Source organism: Myotis brandtii, unplaced genomic scaffold (genome assembly GCF_000412655.1).
Source record: "Myotis brandtii unplaced genomic scaffold, ASM41265v1 scaffold131, whole genome shotgun sequence".
Lineage (NCBI taxonomy): Eukaryota > Metazoa > Chordata > Mammalia > Chiroptera > Vespertilionidae > Myotis > Myotis brandtii.
Genome location: NW_005354632.1, coordinates 3,706,832 through 3,722,566, shown reverse-complemented (window position 1 = coordinate 3,722,566; position 15,735 = coordinate 3,706,832). Strand labels below are relative to the sequence as shown.

The following is a 15,735-nucleotide window of genomic DNA, read 5'->3' as shown; positions in this document are numbered from 1 at the left end:
ACCACTGCTTACTTCTTCTGTTTCTTTGAATCCTCCTCCTTTTGAACAAGTGAGTCATTAGAGAAATGATCCCCACCCCTGTGATCAGTACGCAGGTGATGAGAATGGACATCCTGGAAGGAACCACAGACAGTTTTATGTCCCTCGGAAGAGACCACCTTTCGACTCTCTGCTCAGGATCCCCTTGTCTGAGATCAGTCCCCTCGGCCCTGTTCCTGCCCCGGCCAGTTCCAGCAGCTCCTGCCAAGCGTATGCCTTCCGAGTGGCTGCCACCCTCCGGACCCCACTCGATTGCACCCAGGGTGGGTGGGTGTCTGTGCTGGGCTGAGTCCCTTCCTCAGAAACTAACCTGGGACCTTGGAGAAGAAGAATCCAGTCCAAGACTAGTTAGGCCTCCGAAGGGGAGACAAGAACTCAGGGGCTAGACATGGGCATCTATCTTCTCCCAGGGCAAAATGAAGAATAGAGGGCGGGACGGGGGAGGCAAGCACACACAAGAGCAGCCAATGGGAGACGGAGATGAAGTCCCGCTGACTGAGGGCGGCCACATCCTGCCCTTGCATTTATCAGACACCACTCTCGCCTCCTTTTAAATGAAAACAGCGACAGGGCATCCTGTGACCAAGAGCCCTAAACTATATCCTTTTGGAAGGAACCATATGGTCCCATTGGAGAGACCTCGTTGAGGTGGAGAAACAATATGCAGCTGAAAGTGGCAGGTGTGAGTCAATGGTCATGTCTGCTCACCTGTAGTGATCTGCCTTGTACACAGGTTTGGAAGCCCTGCAGCTTCTGTTCATGTTCCCTGACGCATCTGCATCAGAAAGGATTTGCTAAGAGCCAAGCAAGGCCCACCCTTTGCCTCTACATCTCTCTCTGGCATCCCTTCAATCTCCACAGCGTGAATGATGGCTGGGTCACGCAGAGGCACCACGCGCAGCGGCATGAAAGGTACCCTGCAAGGAGTGAGGTCGAGGGAACGAGACACTGCACTCTGCTCGCTGAGCCACCCCTGTAGGGCACCCCCACACAGACCCCTGGCATGCCCCTTACCCTTCACAGACCAAAAGTCACTGGTGTGGGCTCCTCTGTAGTCAGTCACGACCAGCTCGGTGAAGTCCATGTCATCCCGGGCAAAGTCCCGCTGGATGCCGCACCAGTACCAGCCCGCGTCCTCTTTGGTCAGGCAGGACACAGTGACAATGAGCTGTTCCCCCGTGTCCCTCAGGGCCACGCGGCCCGTGCTGTTGGGTGTGAAGGCGATGATGTTGCAGTAGTCCCGGTAGTAGCCTCGGCACCAGTACTTGAGATGGTCCTTGTAGTGGGCGCCGTAGCTGCAGACAGCAGACACTGTGTCCAGCACAAAGCTCTCCTTGACCTTTTTGTCCATGACCATGGCTTCTGTAAAAAAAAAACACACACAGGGAGGCAGGAGAGGTAAGGGGGGACCAACAGTGATGGGGAGACTTGGCTCAGAGTGGTGGACACACACTACAGTGATGATGTATTATAGAGCTGTACCCCTGAAACCTACATAATTTTATTAACTAATGTCACCCCAATAAGTTCAATAAGAAATAAAAAAACACTACACACACATGTACGAAAACACCAGTGTTCTTTTAACGGGTTGCAGCTCCTGCCCTCCTAGAGGAAAATTAATGAAAACATTGGAGGCTGATTTTTGCCTGATTGGGGTTGGCAACTATTATGGGCTGAGTTGTGATCCCTAAAACTCATACATTGAAGTGCTACCCCCGTCCCTCAGAATGTGACTGTATTTGGAGATAGGACCTTTAAGTAGGCAATTACATTGAAATGGGGTTGTTAGAATGGGCCCTAGTCCAACATGACTGTTGTCCTTAAAAAAAGGAGATTAGGACAGGTGGCAGAGGGAATGACCATGTGAGGACACAGCGAGAAGGCGGCCCTCTGCAAACCAAGGAGAGAGGCCTCAGGAGAAGCCAAGCCTGCCAACACCTTGACCTTGCGCTTCTAGCCTCCATGACTACATGGGAATAAATCTCTTGTCAAAGCCGCCCGGTCTGTGATGCCTGTTACAGCAGGCCTAGCAAATGAACACAGCAGCCCTGGAGAAGCCTTCCTCCCACGCTTCTGGGCTGGTAAAATATGGACCCCCGTCTGCAAGAACTGAGGAGGCTGATCAACATTGCTTGACGGGAGGCTTGAAGAGCCTGAGGCTTACTGTTCATAGATCCTCTGCCCCCAGCCACACTCCCCCACAGTCCACCTCCGACCCTCAAAAAAAAAAGAGAAGGTTTGGGGGCTTCTGTTGACTGTATGGGGCTGTTCTTAGAGACCAAGAACTTCTTATTTCCTCCCTACAAGACCTCGATATTGCATAACGAGGAAGTCGTGCACACCACGTCCAGCTTGACCGTGGCTGGGGAAGTGTCCAACCAAGGAGAAGAAATGGGGGCAGCAACCCATCCGTGTCAGCCTCCAGATATGTGCTGGGCTCCCCTCAAATGCCACCTCCAGTGTGGCTCACGGTGAGCGGGACCACCCTGCAAAGCAGGCTCATGTCCTTGGTACCAATGGGTATCATTTGGCATTTTGTTCTCATATCAACCTCACAAGGAAGATCATGTGATGCTCAGTTTACAGGCAGGGGCGCTGACCCAGAGAGACCCCAGCAACTCTCCAAGGTCACATGGCTGGAGCGACAGAGCCAGGGCCAGCCCAGTCCTTGGAGTCTTGTCTTTGGCGTCAAGAATGGGCAGAAAGGGGAAAGTCTTACCCTCGTCTGTCTGCACAAACATTTTTGAAGGGGAGACGGGGGAAGGGAAGGGGAACTTAAACTGAGAGAGAGAATGCAGGGCCCTCATTTTAGCCGAGGGTTTCAAACCCCCCACAGCCCTCTAATCAGAGCTAAGAACAAGAACTATTTTGGACAAGATCTATTTTCACCTCCTACTTCCTCACCCCACTCCTTCGGCAGTTGCCGCTAGTAAGTAGGAGAGGAGATGGTACTGGAAGGTCCCTGGGAAGTTGGGGAAGCTGGTGACATTTCTTCCCATGTCTTACCTGAAAGGACAGTCAGGGAGAGCAGGACGAAGAGCCCCATGGCTGGCCGGAAATGAGGGATCTCAGCAATCCTGGATCTGTTTAAGAGAAACAGGTATCTATTGCTCAGGGTGGTTTTATCCTGTTTGGAGAAACCAGGGGAGTGGGAACGACTGGCTAATCCAGGCACTGCTGCCATGTTCAGGTGTCCAGGTTGTGCATGGCATGAGGGTACCTCATCGGAGGAATGCCATTCATGGACGTGAATGTATAGAATAAAGTGGGGCAACTGAGAAAATTCTGGGCTTCCGGGCAGAGCCCCAAGCAGGAATGGAGATCCCCATCCTGGACAAACCCACCCGGACACAATCAGAAGAGCACATGGGCACACCGTGGCTGGCACATGCTCGTGTGTGCAGCTGTGCCTCGCCCTGGCAAGGCTCTGAGTATCCCAGAGGCCACTCCTCGGGTCCATCCACCACTCTTGGAGGCCCAAGTCCTCTTTAGCGCAGAGGAAGACTAGCAAGGAGATTCCTAGCTCCCCTCACTCCCGAGTGGACACAGAAGCCTCACTGGGGGGTGGTGTCAGGGGTGGAACATGAAGCTGTCAGTAGCAGATGTGCCCGGTGGCATCTGCAACATGTGAGCAGGCCCACAACCAGCCCAGGAAACCAGCCCCTTATCTACAGTAAGAGGCCCAGGGACCAGCCTGCTAGCAGTCAGACGAGCAGGAAGCTAGTACTAGCCCAGACCGCCCAACAATAACCCATCAACCATCAGCCCCAAGGGGCCAGGACTTGATAATAACTGACAGCTCCCCGACATTTTTCTCCTGCCTCCGACTTGGGGCCAGCCAGAGAAAGGCCAATATGCTCCCCTAACCAAGCGCACAGGAGGCGCCCCTGCAGTTAGCCCGCCTGCAGCTCCCCAGGACAACAGCCTCCAGCCAGGCCCCGAAGCCTCCTTTTCTCCCAAAATAGAGCTTCCCCACTGCTCCGCCCCCTCTAGTCTCTGCCGAGACGCTCGGTGGTGGCTGACTCCCTTGTTACCGTAGACTCAGAAGAAATGGCCTTTGCTTTTCTCATCTGGTCTTAGCTTATTTCCATAGCTGACTTGATAAAACATTGGGCAAACTGACCCAGCTACTCAATATCTGTCTTTGTTCCAGGGAAATCATACAGGGAGGAGGAAGCAACTTCGTTTTGTCGGGGTGGTCTTCCCACTTTATTCCTTTAGAATAAAAGCCCAATAGCTCCCCTCTGCTGTGCAGCCCAGAGGGAACTAGCCGGGAGGTAGAGTCGGGGAGACCCTGTGACGTTACCTCTAAACCTGAAGCCAGCGTGGAACTCATCACTTCTACCCAAGCTCCTCACCTGTGATTCTCGGTTCATCTTTTTTGAATGCACTCCAAGGGACATTTTCACTTTAAGGGCTATTTCTGGGCTGGTGGAACACCTTAGCTCAGGAGACACCCACATGACCAAAAAATAAATAAAAAGTCAGCTCCATTGGGAAGAAAAAAAAAGAGGAGAGGAGGAGGAGAAAGGGAAAAAAAAAAGTGTTTTTCTGTCTCTCAGGAGCTACAGCCCCTAGGATGACATCAGATGACCCTGGACAGACGGCTGTCTTGTTTGGCGGGAAATGATCACTTCATATCAAGTTTCCAAAAGGGGCTGATGCTGAGTGTTGCTACAGCAATGAAGTTCGAGACTGCAAATTAAGAAGCTCGTGTGAAGACCAGTGGGGACTGAGAAGGAACCAGTACCTCCCCTCAAGTTGCCAACTGGGAAAGGTGGTTCCTGGGCAGAACAGTGTGCGGGGGGGTCACCAGCAGCCCCAGAGGAAGCCCAGGGCCTCGTCCCGGAGGGGCATTCTAGCTACACGCAGACATTTAATTCAGCGGGGGAAGCCTTGACTCGAATAAGTGGATACCACTAAGAAAAAAGCCTGGGCAGTGGGTGCAATTCTTAAGGAAAAATATCCCCCAAAATGTTGAAAGGGAGAGATTGTCAGGAATAAAGCCATATGCCACTCCCAGGGACCGACAGGAACGGGGCGGGGGGGGGAGGGGTGGATGTTCCAGTCTTCTGCCTGCAAGATATGATTGTGAGTGACGCCAGGAAGTGGGCGGGTGGGGTGACCAAGTTGAACTTCCCAGTGTTGATTCCTCCTGGGGTGACAGGAGGAGAAACAAGAACCCTTCCCTGAAATGTTAACCAGATAAACATGATCATCAGGCTCCAGTCTAAGACGGCGGTTCGGAGAAACTTTCAGGACTGGCTAAGAATTAATAAAAACCGTTTCAGCCACTTACCCTCTGGGACATGGTTTCATTGAAATCCCCATCTGGCGGCTCTCATCAAGCCAATGTACTTACTGTCTTGGGAGTGAGCGTCCACAGATGTGAATTTGGGTGGACAAACCAGAGATGTCAACTTGACTCTCCAAAGCCACACTCAGTGCTTGAAGGATGTGACTTAAACTCTGTCCCTGTGTGGCGTCCTGATTTTTAAGAGATAACTAAGGCCCTAACCGGTTTGGCTCAGTGGATAGAGTGTCTGCCTGTGGACTGAAGGGTCCCAGGTTTGATTCCGGTCAAGGGCATGTACCTTGGTTGCGGGCACATCCCCAGAAGTGGGTGTGCTGGAGGCAGCTGATTGATGTTTCTCTCATCAATGTTTCTAACTCTCTATCCCTCTCCCTTCCTCTCTGTAAAAAAAAAAATCAATAAAATATACATATTTTTTTAAAAGATATAACTAAGGAACAAACAAACAAACAAAAGCCAGCAGCCCTCGAGTACACAAATTGTAGCTTGTGTCCATGCATCTGCTACTGTCCATTAGGTGAACTTGAGAGTTTGGGCTTTGGAGTAGTTCCAAGTTCCTCTTCATGTCTGAGAATAGGTGGTGAGAAGCCGGGGTCCTCCCATAAGGCAGGAGTCAGTTTATATCCTGGTTCTCCTGCTTGTTAATTGCATGACTATAGACAGATTGCCTAACCTCTCAGTTCTTTCGTCTGCAAAATGGAGATGATGATACTGGTGGTACCTACCTCAAAGATGGTCAAGATCTAAAAAGATAATGCATGCGCAGTGCTTAGTGCATCGAAAGTACCCAACAGATACTAACTATGCCCTTGTCTCTTTTTGCCCTGCCCCCACTACTCCCATTACAATGAAACACCAGAGGAAATGTTAGGACTCAGCTCTAGAGGGAGAATCGTTCCTTCCTTATCAATCCGAGAATGGATCATAAAGTTGACAAGTGTTCTGATCAGCCCAGGAAAAGGGAGCGGAGTGTCTTGGGGTAAGGAGTGAGGGGCCCAGAATTCACACAGGTGAGCATGCCGCGTGGCTCCAGGTAGCAAGTAGGCTGAATGCCAAGAGCTGGATCTTCAAGCCCTGAGTGACCCTGGCCCTCAGCAAAGAGCTCCACAATCGTTGGTCATCATCTTTTATTGACTCAGATACATTTACAGATGGATTTGGCAGTGTAAGTATCCCCTTAAACTCAGCTCACTCCTGTCCCCACCGTCTCCCGGGCATCTGCTGAGAGCAGGGTCCATGGAGTGGAACGGAGTCGCCACCACAGGCATGTCCAGCCTGAATGGGACCTTTTATCAGTAAATCAATGAGGCATCCTTCAGATTCTGTGACTTCTTTTGGGGGGAGGAGGAACACGGGCAATATTAACAATAGAACATTGTACTCAAGTCAGGCATCCAGAGAATTGAATTAGGGAGGAATGACAAAGGGGAAAAAAAATCAAATTAGAGGCAGAGGGTAGTAGAAGAGGTACAATCGGAGACAGCCGGCCAAATGCTTCCCACATCAGTGGGAGGAATCACGGATGTGAAAGGCCTCGGCCCAGGTGGATAGGACCTGAATTGTGTGTTGATGTTGAATCTGAAGGTCAGACAATCATCTTTCATGGATAACTACTAAGAAATCTGTTCAATATGTGGGTCCAAGGAATCCGAGGGCTGGCAGTTCATACAGGTTTTGAAGATAAAGAAATAGGTCTCCTTGAACTTTTTTATTTTAAAGGCATAGACGATAGGGTTCATCATGGAGTTCGCGTGAGACAGCAGGATGCCCAAGTTCAGCACCACCTGGGGCACCTCACCATTAAAGTAGATGATGCAGTTGATGATGGATAAAGGCAGCCAGGACAAGGCAAACAGAAAGAGAACCAGGAACAAGGACTTGGCCGTCTTGAACTCCCGTCCATAAAATGAACCTGTCTCCCTGGAGCTGGAAAAGTTCAGACTGAGTTTGTTCCGGATGATACAGAAGATGTCCATATAGATGGCGCACATGGCAACCAGGGGGATGAAAATCCAAGTGAAGAAGCTGAAGTACACCATGTAGTCCATCCTCATGACCGAACGGAACTGGCAAGGAAGGAAGGTCACATTTCTGGGGGGCCCCGGGGACAGTTTCATGTTCCAGCCGAACATGGGGGTCAACCCCACCAGGATTGACAGGAGCCAGCAAAGGCCCAGGGCGCACCATATTCTCCTCTGAGTGGTGACACTCCTGTATCTGTTTGGATGGGAGAGAGTGGGTGAGTTCACAGCATTTCCTAAAGGACGGGGTGGGCGGGTTGTGGGGGGGAGGCAGAGCTGGTCAAGGAGAGAGGAATGGAGAGTGTTGCTATTCTATGATGATTTTGGCTAAATGCTACTGGATATGAAGACAAGATGAACAGACAACAATTAGAAAAAAATCCGAAAACCTCTCTGGGGGAGCTTTCTAAAGAAGCATGATCTGGTCCTCTCTGTATGGCTCAGTGGTTGAGTGCCGGTCTCTGAACCAAGAGGTCACCGGTTTGATTCCCGGTCAGGGCACATGCCCGGTTTGCGGGCTCAATCCCTAGTAGGAGGTGTGCAGGAGGCAGCCGATCAGTGATTCTTTCTCATCATTGATGTTTCTCTCTCTCCCTTCCTCTCTCTGAAATAAATAATAATAAAAACATACTTAAAAGGAAGTATGACCTATAATGGATCAGGATTATGCTACCTGGACTCAGGTGCTCACACGCTGCACTCACAAGTCCATTTCCAGCCCAAGAATTCTTCAGTTCCTGGGAGGTAAGAGTCAGTCATCTAAGTCTCCTGGGATCGCCTACCTGGTGAGAAATCATCTCCAAGCATGTTTGCCTGCATTGTTTGCTCGTTGGGTTACTTTTTTGTTCTGGTGTCCTTTAATTATACTCTGCCTCCCCCACACCCCCTCTTTCTTTGAATACCCTGCTTTTCTCCTTACACTGACACCACACTTGGTGTTTGAGTTCAGTGACTCCGTGGAGTTGGGAAGGTCATGTTGAAATGCTTCCAGGACCATAAATGCTCATCCATTGAGAGTCGCCATTTCTCCTTAACCCGTCCTTCCTGACAACGTTCTGCACAGACTGCAAGAAGGGCACTGACGTTGGTAAGTACTGTGCACTTAGTAGACTTTCTCTTAATGAAATCTCACAATTTGTATGAGAATCTCCATTTCATTAATAACAGTGAAAATAAATAGTAGGGTTACCATTTATTGAGCCTAGACTGTGGGCCAGGCATTGTTCTAAGAGCTCTGCGTGTGTCAATCCACTTCATCTTATGAGGAAGGTACAATCGCTGTCCCCCTTTTATAGGTGAGAAAAATTAAGTAACTTCTACAGATCAGAAGTGGAGAAGCTCACACTGAAAAGAGGTAAGGCGCAGAGCATCGTAACCATTATGTGGTAAGATGAGGAACCGAAGGAGAGAAAGTTCTATCCTACGCCCAAGATCAGATTTCAGGGTCTGGGATTTGAACCCAGGCTTGTTTGTGTCAAAAGCTTGTCTGCAGCTCCCTCACCATGCTCCTTCCCCGAGAGGAGAGAGGAGGAACACGAGACACATGCAGTCGGGGGAACCGGATTCCTCCATTTGGTGGTCTGTTCCATTCACTTGGTCACATGAGAGATTGTCACTATTCTGTGCAATGGGGAACTTTTTTGGTCCCCTTCTTGACATGGAGGAGGAGGAAGCAAAGTGGAAGCAACTTTAAAATAACCTACAGTTATTTGCAAAGAAGAGAAGCGTGAGCTTATCTTAGATGTCTGTTCCTTATCTTATCTAGCAGGTTTCTACCGCTTCTAAAAGTCAAGAGCGTTGTTTACTAATGAAAAATGCATCAAGCTTTGATCGTCGCTGGCTCCCCTGGCTGATCGAGCGCATACGCCCCGAGTCCCTGGACAGGGATTCCTCTTTCTCGCTCCTGAGTCTCAGCTCGTCACTGCCGAAGCCCTCACACACCAAGTGGTGAAATGAGCCTCTTTCGGGCTCAGGGGCCAGTTTGGATTTGCTTTTGTTCAAAAAGTCTGGGACCTGAACCTTGCAGTCCCGTTTCCCAGGCACCTCTATCACCGCCCCACCCCACCCCTCTTCAAGCCGGTTACCTGACCGTGAGCTTGACCCGCAGGTATCGGTCCACAGCAATGGCTAGCAAGAACATGATGGAGGCGTGAGTGAAGACCAGCAGCAAGCAGGTCATGAGAAGGCAGCTGTAGAAGTGGACCGTGAGGCCCAGGCTGACGACAACGGCCAGGGGCATGACCAGCACCCCAACAGCAATGTCAGCCAGGGCTAGGGAGACGATGAAATAGAAGGTGGTGGTATGCAGGCTGCGGTTCAGCTTGACCACCCAGATGACCAGCACGTTGCCCAGTATGGCGCAGACCCCAATGACAATCTCCATGATGATGTAGAATATGCTGGCCCACGTCAGGGTGGTGCTGTTGACAGGCATCTTGGTTTCCCAGAGGAGCCTCCCGGGTGACAGGTGCACAAACAGGCTCCGGGCGTGCCGGGGAGCTCAGCTCTTGCTGGAGGTCCAGGTGCAGCAGCCACAGTCTACAACTCACAACTCGCCCATGCCTTCTGGTCTCTGGTGGGGCGCGCCCCTGGAGGACCTCCGCTCCTTAAAGAGAGCCCATCACAGGGCTCACTTCCAGCCCCTCTGCCGGCCACACATCCCTGGGCTCCCAAAAGCTTCGTGGGCTGAATCTGAAAGAGCTGTCGCTCTTAGTTCCCCAGACAGATGCGCTCAAGGACTCCGCCTTCCCCTGTCCCGTAGGGCTCACGAAGCTCCATCAAGATAAGCAGCCCTCTTCAGCGCGTTTCAGGAAGTGAGATGGGCCAAGAGGAAGCACAGAGCCAGGGACCCTCAGCAAGAAGATGGAGAGGACGGAGGAGAGCGTGTGAGTGGCTTGGAGAAGGCTCAGCATTCTTCACTCAGGACCGGATGCTGGATCGCTAGCGTAGCGCGGGGTGGGAGAGGCGCTGGGAGCACTGACAGTGAACTATTCTGGCTTTCTGCTGGTTTAGCAAAAAATCCCGTGACAATGAGGCAAACGGACACACAGAGGAACAAGAAGTGGTCTTTGGTGGCAGGCCCCTCACCTTAACCAGAATTTACTCTTCCTACTGTACATAGAGCATAGAGACTGTGTGTCCCTCCAAAATTCACACATTGAAATCCACCTCTCAAGACGATGGTATATGGAGGCAGGGTCATTGGGAGATTATAAGGTCATGAGGGTGGAGCCCGCATGAATAGGATCAGGGTCCTTATAAGAGACCCCACAGAGCTCCTCCCACATCCATGAACCAGGAAGTGGGTCCCCATCAGACACGGAGTCTGCCTGAGCCTTCATCTTGAACTTCCCAGCCTCTTGTTTATAAACCATCCACTCTGCTGGGCACAGGGGCAACCCGGCCTTCATATCAAAGATCTTTTGTCACGGGGACAAGCTAAGGTTCCCTGCTCAGAAGATGCAGCACGTCCCATAGCATCATGTCTGCTCCATCACCCCTTCCCAGCCCGCACCCCGCCATACAACCACCTGTGTCAAACCTATTTGAGGGATAGCAGGTCGACAGGATGGTCGGCCACGCAGAAAGGAGGGAAAGAGCAACGTGTTCATTGATCACAGGGCATCCCCTGCCCCTCACGTGCCCCGAAGCCCACCCCCAGCCCGAGGAACAGGTGTCTGTCTGGGAATCGGGCCCTATCCCTGAAGTTGCTCACCTGGTCTCCGCTCCTGGGAACCAGACACTCGGGGCGATTGCTATTCGAGGGCCACCTAGTTCAGGTGCTTCTCTGTGCCGCCCAAAGGGGTCATTTACAGAAACAGCTGAGCCTCAGCCCACACAGTGGGTTAAAGGGTTTGGAATGTTTACCTTAAAGCACCAACCTATGCACAGCCCCAAATGCATTGCCCGACCCACTAAGTGCGGCTCTGGGGCTTGCTAACTGGCCCCTGGCCCTGGGTGCTGGCGAGATGCCTCTGCTGGGGCCGGCCAGGGTCCCCTCCCACTCACTGATGCCCACTGCGCCCCAGGCTGGCGGGTCCACGTCTATCTGAGTGCCTGCCCTGCCCCGTCTCCCTGAGCCGACTCCCCAGACACGAAGGGGCCTCTGACTGCGTCCCTTACCGGCTTCCACGTGGCCACTTGTCAACGTCTCCTCTGAAACCGCTCTCTTATCTCTCCTCGGAGAAGGAAGTCACAGGAGCCATGTCTAGGAAGCCGTGTGGATGGGGGGTGGGGGGTTGTTCTCACGCTGTGGTGACCTTTGAGTCACTCTAAAAAACACACTCTCCCCCCAGCTCCTCCCACCCAGGGGCACCAACGAGCCTGCAGGAGGGTGAGGCAAGGTACACTGCCTGGTTGTGGGGCTGGGACAGCCCAGCTTTCCTGGGGCCTTGGCATCCAGGGTCTGCTCGCACCCAGCCTGGCTGCCGAGGGCGGCGGGGGCTCTGTGTTGGGGAGCTGGCGGGTGACACAGCTCCTAGAAGGAAGCCTTAGGTGCCTATGGAGAGGTGGTGGCAGCCGGGGAGAGTGTCTGAGCCTCGGAGCCAGCCCCTGACCGGCGCCTGTTCTCATCCTTGCCCCTCCCTTCCCCTTTGTGCCCAGGGGAGCCCTGCTCAGCGGAGACCTGGCCATCTCAGCTGAGTGAGAGAAGCCACGGGCAGGGGTTTTGTCCCAGCACCAGTCACAAGAGCAGCGTGGTGGGGACAGGATAGCCCGTGAGACGTTAACCCATGGGATACAGGAGAGGCAGGGGACACGCTTGGGGCCACCGACCAAGCCACCTCTTCACACCTGGGATTCTGTCTCCAGAATTCCCTGTGCCGACCTGGGACTTCCCCTCCTGGGCGGGGACGCCTTCCTCTATGTCAGTGGTTCTCAACCTTCCTAATGCTCTGACCCTTTAAACCAGTTCCACATGTTGTGGTGACCCCCAACCATAAAATTATTTTCGTTGCTACTTCATCACTGTAATGTTGCTACTGTTATGAATCGTAATGTAAATATCTGATATGCAGGATGTATTTTCATTGTTACAAATTGAACATAATTAAAGCTAGTGATTAATCACAAAAACAATATGTAATTATATATGTGTTTTCCGATGGTCTTAGGTGACCCCTGTGAAAGGGTCGTTCGACCCCCAAAGGGGTCTCGACCCACAGGTTGAGAACCACTGCTCTACGTGTTCTGAGCAGAGAGAGCTTTCAGGGTCACTTCCCTTCTGGGCCTAGGACGGGGCCTGAGTGTCCTTTCCGCCAACAGGTGCAGGGGACAGAGGACAGGAGGCCGCCACCAGTCCTGGTTAAGTAGCTGCCCCATCACCTCGTGCCGGGACCTCCTCACCCTCCTAACCCACCCCAGCGGCCGGGTTCCCCCACAGCCTCCAGCGGCCCTCAGGGTCAAGTCCACACTCCTTGGAATGGCCAGGGGACCCTCTGCAATGGGGTCTCCCGGCCCTGCAGCCTCCTGTCGCCTGATTTCCCAGAAACCGCGGGCCACCAGGCGGGCGGATCCCCGAGGCTGGAGGCAGCTTTCACTTCCTGCCCCTGTGCACACGCTCTGGGCCCGCTAGGGAGGCCCCCGCCCCTCTGCCTAGAAAACAAGCCCTGTTCCCTCCAGGCTGCCCTGAAACCAGGCCTTGGGGGAAAGCCCCAGACGCCCCCCTCCTGGAGCCCCGAGGTGCCGAGTTTCTCCTGCGAGCTCTGGAGGGCAGTGCCTCTACTTTCCTGCCTGCTGCCTGCCCCTCGCAGGGCCTGGCGGGTGGTGGGCGCTCAGTCTAACGAGAAATGAACTGCTGGCACAAGGAGCCCCCCGGTCTGACGGTGCTGTGTTGTCAGGAGGAGGTTAACCTCACGTCTGGGGAAGAAAGAAGCGGCCAAGACCATGGGAGTGAAGCGCAAGTGTAAAGCAGGTCGGGCCCCAGCTCTGAGTTAGGAAGAGGGGGAGGAACCAGACAGACACCACACACACACACACACACACACACACACACACACCGGCCACTGGGGCTGGGGCCCCGAGGGAGCCCTGGGCCAGAAAGAAAAGCTTCCATTGGACCAAGATGCCAAAAAGAATTATATATAAATTAAAAAGATGTAATATGCAAATTAGGCTGGGTCACCCTAACGGTCACAACCAGCTCCTGAGGAGGGGCCTGGTGGGGGCCCAGAGCCTGAGAGAACAACAGACAGGGTGGCCCGGGCCTGGCCCCGAAGCTGAAGAGAACAACACGCAGGGGGCCCGGCCCCCCCAGCCCCAGCCCCATGGCCAGGTTCGATTCTGATCAAGGGCATGTACCTAGGTTGCAGGCTCCTCCCTGGCTGGGGCCCAGGTCAGGGCTCATGCAGGAGGCAACCAATTGAAGTGTCCCTCTCACATTGATGTTTCTCTCTGTATTTCCCTCTCTCTTCCACGCTCTCTAAAAATCAATGGGAAAATATCCTCATGTGAGGATAAAAAAAAAAAAAAAAGAAAGACATGTCATATCCTTTGAAAGAGACATCTTGAAAATGCCTAAAGAAAGTTGTCATTTTTTTGTGGTGAAGGGACTGGAGTCCATGTTGATGAAAACACCTTGGCAGCTGCGGCGGCTGGCAGTGGCAGCAGCAGTGGGGTGATGGGGGTGGCGCCTTCCCCTGATCAGCCCAGTTGCCTCCCACAGAGGCAAGCCATCAGTAGGACATCCCCTGAGGGCTCTGGTCTGTGAGAGGGGGCAAGCTGGGCTGAGGGGACACCCCCCCCCCCCGCCCCCGCCAGTGCACTAATTTCGTTCACCGGGCCTCTAGTTCTAAATAATAAACTACAAGTGAAACGTGGCTCAGGGATTTTCCCATAAAAGGAGGGTCATGTTGGTTTCAGTTCTACTAAAGAACCTGAACTTGGTGGAGGAGGCAAGGCTGTGGGAGGAAAGGCCACTGGAGTCCTGGGGAAAGGCCTCACCTATCCCCAGCCTGGGCCGGAGCCTCCTGACCAAGGAAGGGCTCACCCACGAGCCTGCAGCCTTGACCTTGGAGTTCTGCTTAACATCCCAAGAGGCTGGCCAGAGACTCATCAGATACTTTGCAGCTTCTCAGAGCAGCCTGGGGAACCCCAGCAGCCAGCCTGCAAAGGCAGCAAGAGGCAGTGTTAGCGGGGCCCAGGCAGGGAGGCCAGGCCCCACGGCTGGTGCAGGTGGCAGCCAAGACAGGATGTTGGGCAGGCGGCAGGTGGCTGCTTCTGCGGGGCTGGCTCTCCCGGACTCACTGCTGCCTGCAGAGTTGCACAAAATCAGTTTGCTCACTTCCTCTTGGCTCCGTGCGACTTCCCCAAAGCCTCACAGAGCTTTAGTCTTGCTAGCCAACGGCAGGGGCTTAGAAAGGACGAGGGCCCACAGTCAGCCCAGGGAGGTGGCCAGCCTTTACTCCCCGCTCCCAGCACCCCACTCTCCTTGCCGTTCCATCAGGCCAGAGGGGGGAGGCTGGGCCCTTTAGAGGGCTTCCTCCAGGGGCCTGGCCTGGAGCCACTGTCCCCAGGGGACTTCTTACTGGGGCCCAGTGACTTGAGCCAATCCAGCTGTGGCCCAAGAGGCAGGGACTCCTGAGACCTGCAGAGTTCAGGAGACGCCCTTAGAGCCAGTGTGGGATGGAGTGTGTGTGTGTGTGTGTGTGTGTGTGTGTGTGTGTGTGTGTGTGAAGGTTCCTTCACTCTGAGTAACAGGAAATCCTGCCAGCAAAGGGGAACCGCTCCAGGCACCACACCCACCCAGGGTGTGCCAGGTCCCCGGCCCTAGCGGAGGACCTATACAAGGGTTCAGCTAACCCTTTATTCCAGGTTCTGGGCCCTCGGAAAGTGAGGAGGTATTCGAACTACACGAGTCTCAGTGGGTAGAAGCTTGCAGGCAGCCGCTTCCAGTGCCCGAAAGGCTTGTTCCTGTATCCCTGCTGGGCTGCTATGCTCAGGAGTGACCACCAGGTGGCAGCACTTTCCCACGGCCACGCAGGACGCAGGCTGAAAACGATGAGAATTTAGTGGCATCCCCTTCCAGCCCGCCTTAGCCGCCACCTCAGGACGTGCAGAAAATGAAAAAAAAAAAAAAGTGAGAATCAAGGGCAAAGGAGACAAAGATACACTCCATTCTTTTGACTCAAGAAGGCTGAGCAGAGGCAGCTTCTCCATTCAAACCTGTGAGTGTTCCAATAAAAACAATGTTTGTGTTTTCCTCACTAAATTAACCCAACAACGCAGGCATTGTCCATCTCATCTTAGAGCAGGAGAAACGGAGGCAGGTGGCAGCCAAGACAGGATGGTGCAGGTGGCTGCAAGATCTCTGCTCGAGATCGGACAACTGGAAGGAGGCCTGCCATCTCTGGCCTCCTCACT

General features: G+C 53.2%; 1 protein-coding gene across 1 annotated transcript in view; it reads right to left on the bottom strand.

Annotated features, from left to right (window-relative positions):
- The window catches only part of ADORA3 (adenosine A3 receptor), a 13,260-nt gene extending 946 nt beyond the window's left edge, over nt 1–12,314 (bottom strand). The window contains exons 1-7 of the mRNA XM_014534666.1: nt 9,462–12,314; nt 6,971–7,573; nt 4,349–4,470; nt 3,049–3,570; nt 1,054–1,401; nt 748–814; nt 13–113 (exon numbers count right to left, since the gene is read on the bottom strand). Coding sequence (XP_014390152.1) covers nt 13–113; nt 748–814; nt 1,054–1,401; nt 3,049–3,570; nt 4,349–4,470; nt 6,971–7,573; nt 9,462–9,811 — 2,113 coding nt within the window. The 5' untranslated portion in view covers nt 9,812–12,314. The remainder of the gene's footprint in view (nt 1–12; nt 114–747; nt 815–1,053; nt 1,402–3,048; nt 3,571–4,348; nt 4,471–6,970; nt 7,574–9,461) is intronic.
- Nucleotides 12,315–15,735: the final 3,421 nt, after the last annotated feature.